Source organism: Budorcas taxicolor, chromosome 2 (assembly GCF_023091745.1).
Source record: "Budorcas taxicolor isolate Tak-1 chromosome 2, Takin1.1, whole genome shotgun sequence".
In the NCBI taxonomy this organism is placed as follows: domain Eukaryota; kingdom Metazoa; phylum Chordata; class Mammalia; order Artiodactyla; family Bovidae; genus Budorcas; species Budorcas taxicolor.
In genome coordinates, this window is record NC_068911.1 from 7,415,285 (window position 1) to 7,432,475 (window position 17,191).

The following is a 17,191-nucleotide window of genomic DNA, read 5'->3' on the forward strand; positions in this document are numbered from 1 at the left end:
GGTCAAGCTGGTAGTGGAATTTATCGCTTTCTAAAGGATGTGAACCCATTCTACCGCCGCCCCTCAAATTCGGTTGAAAGAGGTTCTATCACTCAACCCTCGCTTTTGAGCAGGAGGTGGCAGGCGCTTCCCTCACCGCCCCTTGGGAAGGACCACATAGGCCCAAGGGGACGGGTGAATAACCGAGAACAAAGTCCTAATAAAATAGTCACTTTTATTTCTTAGCAAAACTATTTCCTCCGTGAGGGGTATTTACAACAGAGCAGGGAAAGAAGGGGTAAATTCACAGCGATCCAGAGAGGGCAGAGTGGCTCTTGGGAGGCCCAAAGGGCGGGAGACAAGACGTTTCACACAGTTAACTGGAAATGCTTTTTCCGGTTTCAGATCGGGACATCCCGAGAGAGGGACTAGGTGGGGACTGGGTCCCTCATGAGGAGTCGGGGGGGTGGGGGGCAGGGAACTCGCACAAACTACCCGCCCGCCTGTGCTGGCCCCGAGATCCCCGCGAGTGAGTTTGAGGATTTGGGGCTTCCCACCAGCGAAGACGTCTTGACGGGTCTGGGCGCAGCGCGGGGGCGGGGCGGCCCGCGGGCGGAGGGGGAGCAGGGGCGGGGCTGAGTGGCGGCCGAGGGCGGGGCCGGGCGCATGCAAACACCGAGGGGTAAAGGGGCGACACGGAGGCGGGCGCGCGGGGGCGGGGCCGGGGCCGGGGCGCGTCACGGGCGCCGGAGCAGCACGTGCTCGATGTAATTCTCCAGCTCCTCCTGCTCCTGCAGCCGGCGCTCCTCGGCCTCCGCCTCCTCCTGCGCACGCCGCGCCTGGGCCTCCCGGTCGGGATAGTGGCGCGAAAGCGACAGGGCGTGGTGGTAGTGGCGGCGGCGCGAGGCGGCTGGCGGCTGCAGCGTCCGCGGCCGGATGTAGTTGGGGAAAGGGTGGTAGGGCCCCGGGGAAAACACCTCGTCCTCCTCCCGATCCCACGGCGGAAGCACCTCGTTCCAGTCGGGCAGCTCTTCCCGGGCGGGGGCGGGGGGCGGGGGCTGCGGGGAGCGGGCGTGAGTAGGGGCCGGAGCGGCCCGGGGGGGCGGCACAGGCTCGGGAGGGGCGTTCTTCTTCCGCTTCCGCTTCTCTTCCACCTCCTCGATGATGCTGACCACATCGTCCGCGGGCAGGTGGAGTTTGGTGGACAGCTCAATGAGGCTATCGATCGTCTGCGGGTCCATCTCTTCGTCGTCGTCCTCGTCCTCCGCCCCGCCCTCCTCTGCCCCCTCGGCCTCCTTTCGCCGATGGCCGGGCGTCTCCTCCTGGGAGCGCTTGTCTTCGGCTCCGGCTTCGCCGTCCTCCTCCTCGGCGAACAGGAGCGCGTTCTGTCGCGCCCTCTCCGCCTCCTCCGCCTCCGCCTCCGCCTCCGCCTCCGCAGCCTCCTCGTCCTCCTCCCCCACCCTCTCCTCCCCGCCGCGTCTCTCCTGCTCCGCCTCCTCTTGCTGCCTCGCTGTCTCTCGCCCGCCCCCCTCCTCCTCTTGCAGCCCCCGACCCCCCAGGCCGCGCTGCCGAGCCCCGCCCTGCAGCAAATACTGGAGCAGCAGGTCAGAGGCGAGGTCGGCCAGCCGCTCTTCCTGCGCCGCCGCCTGCCGGGTGGCCTCCGCCTGCCGCCGCCCGGCTTCTACCTGCGCCAGCCCTTGCTGTAGAAGGCGCTCCCCCGCCTCAGTGCCGCCCAGGAGGGAGGTCTCCGGCCGGCGCGCCTTGGGAAAGGGAGCGGCCAGGCCTTGGTACGCCTTGGACAAGGGTGCCAATGCCTCACCTAGGTGTGTTTTGGGGGAGGACCCTCCTTCCCCGAACTGATGGGCTTCGGGAAGGGGTCCGCTCTCTGGCACACGCGCCTGGAATTGCGGGGGAGCAGGGGGCGGCAGGGGCGCGCGCTCCGGGACGCGCGCCTGGAACTCTCCCCAGGAAGCGCGCCACACGCGCTCCGGCCCGGGGCTCTCCAGGTTGACTCGGGTCAGCGTGTGCGTGCGGGTTTCCGTCTCTGCTGCTGCCGTCTCTTGCTGGCGTTTGGCGCTGCTCGGACTGAAATCTCTCAGCTCCTGAAGCAGGGAAGCTAGCGCCTCGAGCTCCTCCGAGGGATCGGCCGCCTCGGCACCATTCTCCTGAGTCTGAGGGCGAGGAGGGGCCGCGGGCGCCTGGGTCTCTGGCGCTGGGAGACTGTGGGTCTGGCTGCGCACGGTCTCGGTCAGCAGAGATTGTGCTGTTTCTTCCTCTGGCCGCTGCTGGGAGCCTCCGGGCGCCGGGGGCGAGGCCGGGCGGTCGAGTGCCTGCAGCAGCACCGCGGCCAGCGCCCGGGGATCCACGCCCTGGAAAAGCTCTCCCTCGTCCTGCGGCTCTGAATTTCGAGCGGCTCGGACCTCTGGGGCGCTAACATCCTTCGGCCCGAGCACTGCGTCCCCAGCTACCGGCTCTTTATGCTCAGAGCTGGGAGGAGGTGGCTGAGCCTCAGGGTGCCCGGGGGGCGCTGCTCCCAACCCCTTGATCAGTAGGAGCAGGCAGAAGAGGACAGTAGCCGGCAACCTGAGCGATTTCATGACCGAAGGACTGCCGGAGACTGTTGGGGGGGGGGGGGAGGAGAAGGGACCAAAGAAAGAGAGGGTTTCTGTAAGAATTTTTCCGCTTTCTGATTTTATATCCCCTTCCCCCATATTTAATCAGGAAATCCGGGGCTTCCCTTGTCTCCCTAACCTTACCCAGAAAAGGGACGTTTAGGAGCAAAGGAGGACGATGTTGTGCCGATCTCTGGAATCGTGTAAATGGGGAAACGTCTGCAACCCTTGCTTCCCCAGTGCCTCCTCGCCCCCTTCCCTGAGCCATCTCACTGCCAGCGCCCACATACTAAGCAGCAAGGATGCAGGGGGGAAAAAATCTGCTCCCTCCCCGCAGGACTCCCCGGATGGTGCGTGGGCGACTTCAGCGGCAAGAGAAAAGCGGCGACTCCCCCATTTACAGGGACCCTTCCCGGGGGCTCCCCGCTGTGTTTTCAACACTCCCATCTGTGGGGAGAGAGAACCCTCCCTTCACGCCCACGACTGCCGAGGGTTTGAGGGACGGACAGCAGAGTATTTACCAGCTGGTGCCACGACGCGGGAGGTGGAGAAGAGGGTCGGGGCGGGGTGGGGACAGGGGAAGATCGGGATGAGTCCGCCTCGGCTCCGAGCGGTGGCTAGGGTACGAGAGATGGTCGAGGTCTGGCGTCCAGTGCGCTGGGCTCAGCTGGGTCCGCGCGGCTCCGGGAGACTCGCTCGCTCAGGCTTCAGCACGCTGGACAGCGCCCGCGCCGCCACCGCCTTATAAAGAGGAGCCCGCGAAGTCACGTGGGAATCGCCCCGCCCCATTGACGTCAATGTTCATTCATGGGGAAGCGGGCGGGCGCCTAGAGGCGGGAGGACGCCTAACGATTGGAGGATACGTGCTTCTCCCGGCCCGCGCCTGCGCGCTGCGGGCCTCGGTTGGAGGGGCGTGCGCTAGCCTAGCACAGGGGAAATGAATGAATGAAGGAATGAATGAATGAAATGCTGAGGCGGGCGGGGTAGGGGGCTATGAATGAATGAAGGAGGGACGAGGAGAAAAGGATGAATGAATGAATGGAAGAATGAATGGAAGGGTGAATGCAGAGCCGCTGCAAGGCGGGAGGGTGGGTTACAGAGCAACCTGCAGCGGCGGGAACCCGGCGAGTGGAATAGGGTGGGGGCACTCCCAGAGTCTGACTGAGCCCCCGTAGGAGATCCATGCTGGGAAGGGGGAAGATAAGACTCCAAAACTGAGGAGGGAGCCAGACTCCCCGTCTCCTGACTGCAGGGTCCATGGGAAACACGCCCAAGGACGGCGTGAACCTGAGAGGAGGGATGGTTCTGCGCGCCTGCGGGCGCTGTCCGCGGATCTGCGGTGCGGGGTGCGTGCCCTGGGCTGGGGCACATGGGTGGATCTTGCGGTTTGAGTGATCTGGATGGAAAGGATCCGAGTTGGAAGAGACAGGGGAAAGATTGAGGATATGTGTGCCTCTGTGTCGTGTCTGTCCGTGGTCGGTGCGTGTCTGGAGAAAAAGGTGTGTCTGTCTTTCTGTCCAGTTGACTCTGTAGAATACATTGGCGCCCCCGCTGTGCCCTTTTTCAGACCACCTCTCCTCACCACCTTCCTGCTTCTTCCCCTCCCGCTGCTACCCCCCAAAGGACGTTTGGAGGACGAGAGCAGACCTGGTGGGGAGGGGGTTGTGCAGGTTGCGGGGGTGACTCAGTTCAATCTCTCTTCTTTGCTTAAAGGGAAGATTTGAACGCGATGCGGGTGGGGGGTGGAGGGTGGGTTCAAAAGCAACGTCAGAGATCACCCTTCTCTGCCACCAGACCCCTCTTCCGAATCTCCTGTCAGAGGGGTTGGGGCTGGGGGCTTGGATAGTTAGAGGTTCCGGGCGGGGGGGGGGGACGGTGGGGGGAGATGACGCACAGATTGCGCAAAGAGAATCCATCAGCGAGCCGGGTCCAGTGAAGGGAGACCAGCCACAGGCGGGGGTGCGGCGGGGGGGGGGGGGGGACGGAAATGAGGAGGGGGCAGGGAGAGGGGAGGGAGGCGAGGGGAGCAGCCACTGCAGGAATGAAGGGGAGGGAGGGAGCTGGAGGGGGGCTGCGGTGCAGGCAGAGAGCTGTGCGGGGGTGTGGGCAGGGAGAGCGGGGAGTGGAACGACACATGCCAGACACACAAGAACTGCGGACACAGGGCTGCCCGTGGGCACATACAGGGCACCCTCGCCCTAAGACTCTGGAAACCAGGATTGGGGCTGCCTGCCAGGAGCTCAGAGACTCTTTCAGAGCCAGTCCTCACCCCCTTCCTCATCTTCCTAGTATTGACCCTCATCCTCTCCTCTCTCTTTCTCTCTCTCTCTCACACACACACACACACACACTCACGTGCTTTCCCTCTATAGCCAGCAGTGGCTTCTCGGGTCCATCACTGGCTCCACTTTCCCAGAAGAAAGCCCATCAGCTCTGCGGGGAAAAAGGTGGGGAGGAGTAGAGACAGAAGAAAGAGAAGAGATGGGGGCAGGAGAGGGAGGCAGGGAGGCAGGCATCTGGAACAGGTAGAAGGATCAGGCTAAAGGAAAAAAAAAAAAAGGAGAACCAAGGTGATTGTGAAGATGCCAAAGAAAGGAGGGAGAGAAGGGGGCAGCAGACCTGAGAATGGGCTTCATCCCCCTCCCCCCAAACTATCTAGGGCCTCCCCGTACCCCTATGGGTTCCCCTCATTCCTCTTCCTCTTCATCCCACCTCCCCTTTATCCTCCCTGCCTGGTTACTGAGAGCAGTGGAATGGGGAGGGGGGGGTCACGTTACCTTCCTGAGGAGGATGAATCAGAGAGAGATGGCTCAGACATCTGGTGGGGGGAGGGGAAGCCATCCAAGAGAGAAGGAAAGAGGGAGGGAGGCAAGGGGGACAGAGCGAGAGGCTGATGGGGCTAAGAGACCAAGTATGAGATGAAGGAGACAGGCATCTAGAGAAACTGTGTTCCCGCGGGCTTGTGTATGTGCATGTACATATGTACGCATTGTGTTTGTGTGTATAGAGATGAATGAAACAGGGGTGGAAAGAAAGGGAATGGGGAGGCCAGTTATGTATTTAATCAGATAGAGAATGGATAGGCATGGGAGCGTTCCAATTTAAATACGTACATTTTCTCTTTCAACCTGTGGGGCTGTGTTTTTGCCTGTTTCCAGGTGTCTGTGTGTAACTATTAGTGTTTGTGGGTCCTGATTCCTCTGAGTGCCTGTATACCTGTGCGGTTGGGAATCTGAGTGAATCCACTCTGGGCATCTGCTGGTGTCTGAAAAGCATCATCTGGCTTGGTGCGTCAACAATGTGTGTGTACCCCTGTGTCTTTGTGCATTTCTCTGGATCCTTCCGTGCTTATTCATATATGTTGTTATGTGACTTCTACATGCCTTTGATCTTTCCCACCTCTCCCCCACATTCACCTTCAACTCTAAATTTCTGTGCAGGAAAGTCTCAGTGTCTTGGCTGCTCTTCTGCAGCCCCCAAGTTCAAGCTTTTCCCCTTGTTTTTTTTTTTTTTTTAAGCGTATTCCCTCCTTCCTTCATTCATTCTTCTCCAACGCTTTCTTCCTCCACTCAGCCCAGAAGTCCAGGGGAGCTTCTCAGAAATCGACATCCCAAGAGTCTCAGTCATTATGGCATGGGGGAGGGGACAGTGAGGTAGAAGGCAAGGCAGCAGTATTGGTGATTCCACCATCTAGAATACGTCTGCATGGGCTCTGAATCTCCGGGTCTGATTGTGCCTCTCTCCATCCCAGTTCCCTGCCTGGGGTCAGTTCATTCACACACACCCCACCTCTCAAAGATGTGCTGTGCCTTTCACATCCTGCTGTCTCTAGGGGCTTCTGGAAAAGAGCTGGACTAGGGACAGGTTCCTGGAATTGGAGAGAGGAGGGAGATGGCAGGAAAGAAGGAGCAATGAGACAGAGCTGGAAAAGGCAAAGCTGAGACGGGGAGTAGGAGGAGATGCCTGTTTGCTCTGAGATACTTGTACAAATCCATCTCTATGTCTTTGTTTCTGAATCTCTCATACTCTCCAGGAGGGTGCTAAGAGAAGATGGGGTCCAACCAAGTAGAGATCCAAGCTGAAGGTTTGGAAAACCAAGGAAGAGGGACAGAGCACTGGGTCTTTTCCCTGAGAAGGTTTGGGAAAGAAGAGGGTAGGGGGTTGGGTCCCCCTCCCCACCTTGCAGCTCACTCCCCTCTCTTCTTCCCTTCCCCCCAACCGGTGACTCACCTCTGCAGCCTTTAATGCGTCAGCGATGGAGGGGGGGGGGGGGACTTGCAGGGAGGGGCACTTTATGAGGGAGGCTGGGGTCTTCACTTTGAATTGAAAGAAGGTGCTTAAGAACCCCCTGGAAATGACCCCATTAGAATGCATCATTGCCTATCCCCTGCCCACCACAGTTCAGGAGGGTTTGGAGTCCTGGGAAGGGGACTGAAAGAGGGCTAGGGGCTACTGGTGGGTCTGGGAAGGATGAATAATAGAAAGGGGGTCCTCACCCTGATTTTTAATCCCAGGGTCCTATTACCTCATACCCCCACCCACTCCTGGGTGGGGGAGGGGAGACCCAGCAAGACGGAGGAGGGCAAAGCCGCAGAGATGAGTCACCAAGACAGGAAAAGAGAGAGAAGAAAAGAGACAGAGATGAGGAGAGACACAAAGAGAGACAGCTACTGGAAAGACTGAGAAAGGAAGACACACACATACACCCCCCCATCACACCATGAAGGTGGTATCCACAAACTAACAAGAGAAAGGAGACTGTACATTTCCATAATCCTGAGCCAGACTTCTCCAACATCCACTTGCCACACACACCACTATCATTCACTGTTACACTGATATCCTGAGACACACCCTCTTACACAAACACAATGTCACACCTAGTCTAGCAGAGTCACCCAGACACATGGTGAAGATGTAACCAAGACAGTGGAATGGAGGTTCAGGTTGAGAGCCCTCGATTTCTTCTACACGGGATGATGGGAGGAGGTAAAAACCCTAAAGGGATATAACTTCAAAAACCCAAGACTCACAGGCTATGCCTTGCACACGCAACAATACAGAGTCCCTCACCTCCCCATGCACACATACATGGTAACCTATCAAGAACCCTCCTTATAAAGAAGCCACTTGAAGTGCCTGGTTCTGGGGTACGCCAGGCATGTAGCCCCGAATACATCCCACCCAGACACCCCCTGACTCGTACACACATGTACAGAAACACAGACACACAAAGACGCCCATGGACACACTCACACGGACGGAAACCACCTTGCGCTCGCTGCCTCGCCCGCGTCCGCGCAGGTCCTGGCGCCCCCGCGTGGTACTTTTCGGGATCGCAGTCCCCGGCGCCCCGGAGCTCGGCTCCTGCCGGGCGGCGCCCAGGCTCCCTCCACCTCTTGCCCCTCCGGTGCGATGCCCACCCAGGAACCGGGAGAAGAGGAGCGCACTGGCCACGAGAGAGCCGACAGCTGGGTGTTAGACCCCTGAGTCGTGGGGATGAGGCAGGCTGGTTCCGGATGCCACGGGGAACTTGCGAGAAGAGCAAGAATTTGAAACAGCAGTGGGCCACCCCTCCCCGCCACGCCGGCCAACACACACACACCCGCCCCCGGCCCAGGGGAAAGCGAGGCCCGGGGCCGGTCCAGGCGCCGCGCCGCTGCCCGCCTCTGTTCTGAGCAATCACTTCTCTCTGCCGCTTGGCTGGGGTGGGGGTGGGGGCGCGCCACGGCCAGCAGCCCTCCCCAGCTCCCCTCCAGGAAGTCATTAGCCCGGTTGCCACAGGGCTTAGAGATCCTCTCTAATACAGGCTGCTGGGGAAGTGGGGGAGGACAATGCATCTCAGCCCTCCCCACTGACAAGAAGTGAAACAGACACAGAAGGTGGGCTAAGGGGCCCGTTTTATTGCAACACAGCCATGGTTGAAGTGGCAGGGAGGCTCGGCAGCTCGACCAGGCACAGGAAGCAACCAAGCAAGTCAGGGCAGCACAGCCGAAACGGGGGAAAGTGGGGGAACAGAGGCTGTCCCCTTGGCCCACCCCGGTGCACCCCCTGTCGCCCTCCGCTGTTCACGTCTTTGATTCCACCACCCCCCACCCCCACCCCGCCGTGCCGGCTCTCAGTGACTCCTTTTGGACAATGACTGTCCATTGTCCAACAGGAAGCTCCAGCTACAGTGAGGTTCTGACCTGTGCTCTGGTCTGGGGACACCTTGTTTCTAGTCCTTGCCAGGTTCCCAGCTATTGTGAGCCACTTGGAAGTCACTCGGGTCTTTCGGAGCCTCCGTGTCCTCCCTCTGCGGGAGACGTCAGGATCCCGTGGTGGAGACAGCGCTGTGCAAATGCAGCTGTTACTACTTGCATTTAAATAGAAGACTGTCAAAGTCCACAGAAAGCGTTAAGAGGATGGGAGGGGTGTCCAGAAATATCTGGAGGTGGGGGTTCCAGTTGTGCTAGAAGGCAGCCCGGCTAGAAGGACGAGATAGCCTCGCACCAGGCTCTGGGACCTGCCCTCCGCTATACCAGACTCTCCACCCGGGACTCTCTGATTCACAGGCCTGGTTCAGGCTCCCAGTTGGTGGCATAGGGAAGGGAGCCAGCAAAATCCTGCAAAGCTGGGGGAAACCCCAGTCAGGGGAGGCAGCCTCAGAAAGGTGCATTGCCAGAGCATAAGCAGGGGCCAGATGGAGGTGGAGCATTATAAATATATTTCCTTTACAGAGTCTTTCTCCATATTACACACAGAGGGTGAGGAAGGGTTCATGCGGAACGGGAATGGCGGGGTGGGGGGGGGGGACGGGGGGGGCGGGGGGGGCGCGTGGGGCGGGGGGGGGGGGGGTGCAGGTAAATGAGAAATGGAGAACTAAGAGAGGTCCAGGCACAGGAGGCTAAGACTGGGCGAGGGAGGAGCGCGAGGCAAGCTCTGAGGGCCTGAGAAAAATAGGGAGGAAGAAAAATAGTATGAATTGGGTGGTTGAGCTGTCGGCTGGGCGCTGGGCGTTGCGCGCACTTCTGCCAGCTTCCCTCCAAGAGGGGGCAGAAGGGATAAGCCGGAAAGAGCAAAGTACATTCCTAGGCCGGGGCACCGACTGGGAAAGGCTCTGAAGTTGTGAAGGAACTCATTCTTTGGCCGGGAAAGAGGATGGGTGGACAGTAACAGTAAGTGGCTCCCCCAAACTCGGCGGTTCAGATCAAGGCGTGGGCAACTGCATTTGGGGGCTCTAGAGTCCAGATGGCAGAGAGGTAAGGGGAAAAGGGAAGGGAGGGACAGACCGCGGGAAAGTGCAGGCGTCAGAGAGAGGAAGAAGTGATGCTTTTGAACTGTGGTGTCAGAGAAGACTCCTGAGAGTCCCTTGGACTGCAAGGAGATCCAACCGGTCAATCCTAACGGAAATTAATCTTGAATGTTCATTGGAAGGACTGATGCTGAAGCTGAAGCTCCAATACTTTGGCCACCTGATGCACAGGGCCGACTCACTGGAGAAGACCCTGATTCTGGGAAGATTGAAGGTAGGAGGAGAAGGGGACGACGGAGGACGTGATGGTTGGATGGCAAAACCGACTCACTGGACATGAATATGAGCAAGCTTGGGGAAATGGTGATGGACAGGGAAGCCTGGCGAGCTGCAGCCCATGGGGTCGCCAAAGGTCGGACACGACTGAGCGACTGAACAACAGATTGAGGACCAAGAGCAGGGCGGACCTCGGAAACAGTAGGGGCAGGGCTTGGGCGGGGGGCAGGGATCCGCGGAAGGAGGTGGGTCTAAAGGGCACCTTCTCTCCTCTCCAACTCGACTGGAGAGGCCTTAGTCGTCGGCTTCCAGCAAGTACTGTTCAGTATAACCCTTGACCAGCGCGAGCCCCCAGCGAGCCTGGAGGAAGTCAGCCACCTGTGACCACAACTGGGGCGCCGGGCAGAGCGGGCACACGATGCTGAGGCTGAAATGGGCTCCGGAGCTGCAGATGCTACAGAAGCCGGCTCGGCCTTCGCGCAACGTCGCTGCTGAAGGCGTCGATGCGGAGGTAGCGACACGTGCTGTCGCCGCGGAGAGGGATGCGGAAAGGGCGCGCGCACAGCGTGAGCCCCGCGCGCGCGCGCGCGGCTGTCCACGCGCCACTCCAGGCCTTTGGCCGCCAGGAGGCGCAGGTTACTCCCACTCGGCCAGTAGGGCGGCCACTCCTGGGATGGTGTCTCCTGTCGCGCTGCAAGGAGGGCGACAGCAGGAGGGAGGCGTGCCAGGTCGCCGCCAGCCTTCCATACGGCCTCCCCGGGCAGCTGCGAGAAGACGCCGGAGGCCTAGCAGCGCCTACGAGTTGAATTGGACCAAAAGGATGCCCTGCGTGGGGCACGAGCGAGCACGGCTCTGGGCGGCGGGAGAGCTGAGAGCCTGGCGCCTCTTGGCATCTTCACTTCCACAGTCACACCCATGGGCTCCCATCTGGGTCCCGGGGGAGGGCCGACGGTGCGAGGCTGGGTGGGGTAAGGTATGTGAGAGCATGGAGGAACCAGGGGCAAGGCCTCCGAATACCTGGCTCCCCGAGGGGAACTGGTGATGTGGGCCTCAACAGTGGAATCAGGGGAAGCTGATCGCAGGAGGCCCCTGATCGCGGTAGGATGGGGGAGGCGGAGGTAAAGGACAAAGGCTCAGATTAGGATGCTTCGGTCCCTAGACCGAGGCGGGACCCATGTAGGGGAGGCAGGGTCACGAAGCCTGGACGCCTGGGCTCCAGCCTCCCAGGGTAAGGATCAAGGGTTTAAAGATTGGAAGTGGAAGCTGTTTGATTTTCCCTGGGCAGCAAGGCCTGGGTAAGGACTGGGATTCCCAGGGCAGGGCTCATAGGCGCCTCCACTGGGCAGAGCGGGCCGCGAAAGAAAGGCGGTGACAGACTGCAGGAGAGGGGACAAAGCCCGGAGGCCCTTGAGGAGAGGCCCGGCCCTCCGAGCTCCTTTGTTCTGCTTGGTGATTAGGCGGAATTTCTTCAGCTCCTGGGGCCCCAACTGGTCGTCCCTGGTGAGTAGTGTCACTTTGATCCCCCGGGTGCTGTCTCTTACCAGCTGCGAACAGAAGTGCTCTAGCAGCCGGGCCACCCTCTTGCCGCGCTCCGGGGACGCCACTGCGCAGTCCCTCCTCCAGCGCCGTCTCCCCGGCGTCGATCTCGTGTACCGACTCCCTCTCGATCTGCGACCGAGGCCATTGTGTGTGTGGGGGGGTTGCTCTCCGACGGGGCTCTCCGTTCAAAGGACTCGCCTCTTCTCACAAGCTGAGCACTCCGTCGTCATTCCCCCGGGGCGCCAGGCCAGACCTGTGACCTGCCCAAGGAGCTCTCCTCAGCACCCGGGTCTCGGATTCGAGAGCCTGCAGAAAGATCATTCCCGGGCGTCTGTTTCACCGCTTGAGATGCTCCAGACCCCTGCCCGTTCGCCACGCCCCCTCGCATTGGCTCCACCCCGGCGCTTGCCACGCCCCGCTGCCTCTTAGCCCCGCCCCCAGCCCGTCTCTGAGCCAGCCCTGTATCCAGGCTCTCTTGCTGGGAGAGTTCAGTCTACTCAGGGGTCCGGACCCCATTTTGGCTGCTTCCATCCCCAGACTCCTCCTTCTTGACTGCTCCCCTTTTTGTGTGTTTTTACCCCCAGAAACTCCTCAAAAGAATCCTAAAATACTGAAGCTGTCATCCTTCTCTCGGGTTCTTCCGCCGTTCCAAGCTCTACACACCCCCCCACCCACCGTCACTGACCAGGCCCCTGGATTCACACGCCCTACTCTTTGGTTCCAAAAGCCGATTCTATTTCCTCAGCAAACGGTCCAGGGCCGAGGAGAGGCTCCATTCGTCCTCTCCCAAGACCCATGCACCCAAATCCCTTTTCACCTGCCTCCCGAACCCTCGGCTCTCACCGGTTCCTCCTAGAGCCAGCTGTGGAAGCGGCTGGGAAGGTAGTCAAGGTCACCGTCGATGCCCCCCCACCCCGCCCCCAACACATACAGACACCCTAGATGGCCAACACCTCTTTAAATTCCCTTTTTGTGGCCACTCCGTGGTGGTTCAGAGGTTAAAGCATCTGCCTCCAGTGCGGGAGACACGGGTTCGATCCCTGGGTTGGGAAGATCCCCTGGAGAAGGAAATGGTAACCCACTCCAGTATTCTTGCCTGGAGAATTCCATGGATGTAGAAGCCTGGTAGGCTACAGTCCACAGAGTTGCAAAGAGTCAGACACGACTGGGCGAAATACCTCATGAAGTCCAAAGGGCCAGCCTCGGCCTCATTCCCCGATCCAGAACTGGGCTTGGACCCAGGAACTTGGCCTTGGCCTCAGGTCCTGACTCAGTCCCTAGCCTGGGAGCTTGAACTCAGCCTCAAGCCCTGATCTGGGATTGGACTCGGCCCTGGCCTCCTGGGATCTCTGAGCATACCTCTGCATTTGGCTCCATGTCTTTTTCGGGGTTAGAAACCTCTGAGGTGGCTCCATCACTGCTGGCTTCCAGCGTCATGCATGATCCTGCAGAAAAGAGAGAACCCAGTGTGCGGGTCAGAGCCCCCCCCCCCCCCACCGTTTCCACAGCAGGCCCCCTCCATGCGATCCACACAAGCCCTTCCTACTTAAACACCCCTTCTCTTCTCACAGACCCTGGGAATAGAGGGCCGGCAGCTCCCCTCCCACCACCAGCTCCTAGAGCTCCCAATCTGCGTTGTTCCGTCCTCTGGGATGCTCACCACACACTCAGAACCCCTTGAATTCCTTCATCCCTGATCACCCTGGTCACCCCCAGAACTGAGATTAAGAACAGAAGGCCCCTGGGGGATAATAGAGGGACCCCACCCCCCTTCAAGGGCCACACCACCTCTCTGCAGAACACAGGTGAAGAAATTCCCGTCACCTCCACTCCCTCCAGGGCTCCTCCCAGCTGGCAGAAAGAGGGGAAGGAGAGGGTTCAACTGCCCTGACTCCCACTGCTGCTCATTCCAGAACACAGAGTGGGGGTGTAGACATCAGATCTCTCCATATCGCTGCCCCAGTGCCCCCCACCCCACATATTCAAACATAAACTAAGGAGTGGACAGATGGACAGTTCTATTAGAAAATGTCAAGCTGTTCCTCTCAGGGGAATCAAAACCGCCCTTTCCTTCCTCTTTGAGGCTGTTCCCTCCTTTTCCAGAGGGAGACTTGGCTCCATTCCAGGGCTAGGTGATTATTTTGAAAAGAGCTCTGTTGGCGCTTCAGCAAACAAATATCCGCCAAGATTACCTATGCCCTCTCCCCACTGACTTCACCTCTAGAGATGGAGTCCCTTCCCTTCTCTCTCTCTTCTTTTTTGGAAATTTCTTCCTGTGATCCTTGCTTCATGTCCCACTCAGGCTGCCCCTGCTCTTCCCATTCCTCCAAGTCTCCTTTTTGGGTCAGTACCTTGTGTATCTGCTACGCCTTTGGCATCCAATTCTTCTTCCCCCCTCCTGCTCAGGGGCAGGGCCAAAGAGAAAGCTCCCTGCCCAAGGCCAGATGACTCCTCATTGCTAGACCTCTCTTCTCCAGACCAACAAAATAAGCCAATCAAATCCCCTCCTCTCTCTTTCAGCCAGGTAGAATTGTTCCCTCATGTAACCTACATAAGCCTCAGTAACCAACATCCCAGGGGACACACATGCCAGCTACTTTGTGGGGGGCGATATTAATTTGAGATTGAGAGAATGAATACAAGGATGATAAGGCAAATGCTGCCCCCTTTCCTGGAACCTGGCCCAGGGGGTGCTTGAACTACATCTCCCATAGTGCCCTGGGGCAGAGGGCTGCCTCAGCCTTATAGAACATGACATGGGTTTGGGAGATGGGACCAGCAAGGGCAGCAAGGGGTGGCTTAAGGATGATTTCCTGGTGGCTCAGCTGGTAAAGAATCCGCCTGCAATTCAGGAGACCTGGGTTTGATCCTTGGGAAGATCCCCTGCGGTTACCCACTCCAGGTATTCTGGCCTGGAGAATTCCCTGGACTGCATAGTCCATGGGGTCACAAAGAGGTGGACACGACTGAGCGACTTTCACTTTCAGTTTAGTTTCCATATCGCAAACATGGCTTATGTAAACACAATGTGCTTCCTATACCAGCAAGTTTCAAACAAGGGCTCCATCTCCTTTTTTTTTTTCTTTCAGTCTAATGTTGATGCTCAAGGCTCTGCCGTGTAAGCTAGGGTGTGGTCAAATAGCTCAGGCCAGTATCATAAAAGGGGGAGGGGAAGCACAGGCTCAGAGGATCTTAGGATCTTAGGGCCATCAGGGACCATCTGGCTCCATCCTTTCATGGAGATAAAATCAATCAAGGTTCAAGATGGTTAAGATCTTGCCTAAGGTGACTCAGCTTGGGCAAAGCCAGGCAAAAAGTTCCATTTTCCTGGCTCTGAGGCCAGTGGGGAGATCTCTGACCCCAGCCTGAAGAGCAAGGATAGGAATGACTGGGTCCTTGGCAGGAGTCAAAGGTTCCAAGTGCTAAGGGCTAAGCTAACTCAGAACGAGAGATGAGCTTGCGAGAGGAACCCTCACTGCCATCTCTCCACTGTCAGCAATTTCTACGCCAAAAATGAGATCAATCAGACTCCTCATGCCAGGCTCTAGGAATGACGGGTCCCAGAGATGAGCAGGTTAGCTTGAGGCTCCCATTTGGATTTCCAGACAACCTCACCAGCAGTTCCTGAATCCCTGGAAGATACAAGCTGGCAATTCAGTGATAACTCCAACAATTCTCCACTGCTGCCCAAAGCGGGCAGAATGTGAGCCACCTGAAGACTGCCGCACATGCAACTGGACGTTGGTTTCCCTCTCTCTTTCAAGACGGGGAGACTGTTTCCAAAGAGTGTGTCTACATCTCAGATACGGACATGTATAAGGGGAGGGGATTCCCAGGGCCACAGGGAAGGAGAGGGAGCCTGCCCAGCCACCCTGCTTCTTTTCTCCCCAGCACTCTCTACTCCTATTCCCTTGCAGGAGATGGAGAGGTTCCAAGGTCCGTAAGCCTTGGGGGAGGTGGGTGTGGCGGTCAAAGTGCGTTAGGGAGTCCAGGCCAAGCCAAAACAACCAGCTGGCCCCCACAACCCTTGTTACACACTCTGATCCATTCCCACCCTCCAACCTGGCTCCTTGAATTATAACTTCCATTAGGTGTGGAGGCAGAGGCGGAGGCAGCCCTATGCCCCAGGGCACTATGGGAGATGTAGTCCAAGCACCCCCGGGGCCAGGTTCCAGGAAAGGGGGCAGCATTTTCTTTATCATCCTTGTATCCATTCTCTCAGTCTCATAGATATGAATGATCCACACTGGTGAGAGGATAACTGTAGTCATCCCTGGGCATGCCAGGAGCCCAATCCCCTCTCCCCTCCTCCCTCACCCCGCACACCTGAAATATTAATGCCGCTGAGGTCGCAGCTTCTCTAAGCTGGAAGACAAACGGAGAGAGGAAAGGCAGGGACAAAGAGACGGCGGCTACACGAAGCGCCCAAAGAAAAGAGAGACAAGGATCAGAACTGAGCCAGAAAGGAGACAAAGGCCATCAAGAGAGGATCTGGGGGGCACGGATAATGAGTCACAGACAAGACACCTGGTGATTCAGAACCCAGTAGACGCAAAAAGAAAAAAAAAAAAAACCTTCCTAGCTTGCACCCCCTCCCCAAGGAGATCAGAAATAGAAAGCAGACTGACACACCCCCTTCTCCCAGCGGGTGTGTGGTGGGGAAAGGGGTCAAGTAAGAGGTGACAAGGTGAAGTGGGGGCAGAGGCAGGGGATGGGGAAGACCGTAGAGCTGGGGAGGGGGGGTGCCCGGGGCCCCAGAGGGCCAGAATCATGGAGAGGGGGTGCTGTACTGGAGGGTCGTCCCAGTCTGTTGGGGAAGCAGGAGGCAGGGAGATCCCAAAGGAAGCTATTCGGCAAGGGTCCCCCCCGACACTGCCAGACTCTGGGGGACGGTAGGAGCCAAATGATGATGGGGTGAAGGAGGGAAGGCGCCTCTGAACATCTGAACAAAGTCGGGTCTCAAGTTACTATCATCCCCGGGACTGCCAGGGGTTGGGCAGTAGGGGGCGCGGCGGCCTGCTTCTCCTGGGGGGGCGTGGCCTTCCGCTGTCCCCATCCCGCGGGGGAGGAGCACGCCAGCCTCCCGCCCCCAGGCCCCGCTGCATCCCCCTACCTCTCCCGAGCTAGGGCCAGGGCCGGGGTGCTGAGCAGCCGATCGAGGCCGGCCGCAAAGAGAGGGGTCCCCTCGGAGCTCCGAGGGTCAAATTCCGATGAGGCGCGGGGATCCGGCCGCGCCGTCCGGTCCCGACTCGGAGTTCTGATAGAAGGCGGGGTCAGCACCGCCGCTCAGACCGGCTCGCGGGCTCGGGTTCCCAGCGCTTCGGGATTCGGGCGGTGCGAGTGGCACCCGCCGCTACGCTCCGGCTCGGCCCCGGCGGCGGCGCTCGGAGGGGCGGAGACCCCAGCGATGCGAAGGAAACCCGGCGCGGATCTGGAGCGGACTGTGCTGCGGCCGGGGGCTGGCTGGGGCGCGGGGCAGGAGATGGGGTGGCGGGACGTGGGGGAAAGCGGAGCTGCCCTGGGCGGTGAGGTGGGCGCCGCTGGGTGGCCT

At 59.1% G+C, this 17,191-nt stretch overlaps 2 protein-coding genes across 4 annotated transcripts; both read right to left on the reverse strand.

Annotated features, from left to right (window-relative positions):
* Positions 1-207: 207 nt before the first annotated feature.
* VGF (VGF nerve growth factor inducible) lies at positions 208-5,309 on the reverse strand. Of its 3 annotated transcripts, XM_052664362.1 has the most exons (4): positions 5,264-5,309; positions 4,947-5,130; positions 3,113-3,514; positions 208-2,596 (listed from the first exon to the last, which is right to left on the reverse strand). In XM_052664362.1, exon 4 carries the CDS (start codon positions 2,574-2,576, stop codon positions 717-719), a length of 1,860 nt encoding a protein of 619 aa, XP_052520322.1. In that variant the 5' UTR covers positions 2,577-2,596; positions 3,113-3,514; positions 4,947-5,130; positions 5,264-5,309; the 3' UTR covers positions 208-716. The 3 variants fall into 3 exon arrangements, with proteins under 3 accessions (XP_052520322.1, XP_052520323.1, XP_052520321.1); XM_052664363.1 differs by lacking the exon at positions 5,264-5,309 and having other exon boundaries at positions 3,113-3,332; positions 4,947-5,233; XM_052664361.1 differs by lacking the exon at positions 5,264-5,309 and having other exon boundaries at positions 4,947-5,233.
* Positions 5,310-10,395: 5,086 nt separating this feature from the next.
* Positions 10,396-16,841, reverse strand: NAT16 (N-acetyltransferase 16 (putative)). Its single transcript, XM_052636090.1, is given in 10 exon segments — positions 10,396-10,534; positions 10,536-10,675; positions 10,677-10,886; positions 11,526-11,705; positions 11,707-11,769; positions 11,894-12,118; positions 12,588-12,623; positions 12,824-12,922; positions 13,000-13,085; positions 16,754-16,841. Coding segments are annotated over 9 exon segments (1,170 nt in total). The 5' UTR covers positions 13,078-13,085; positions 16,754-16,841.
* Positions 16,842-17,191: the final 350 nt, after the last annotated feature.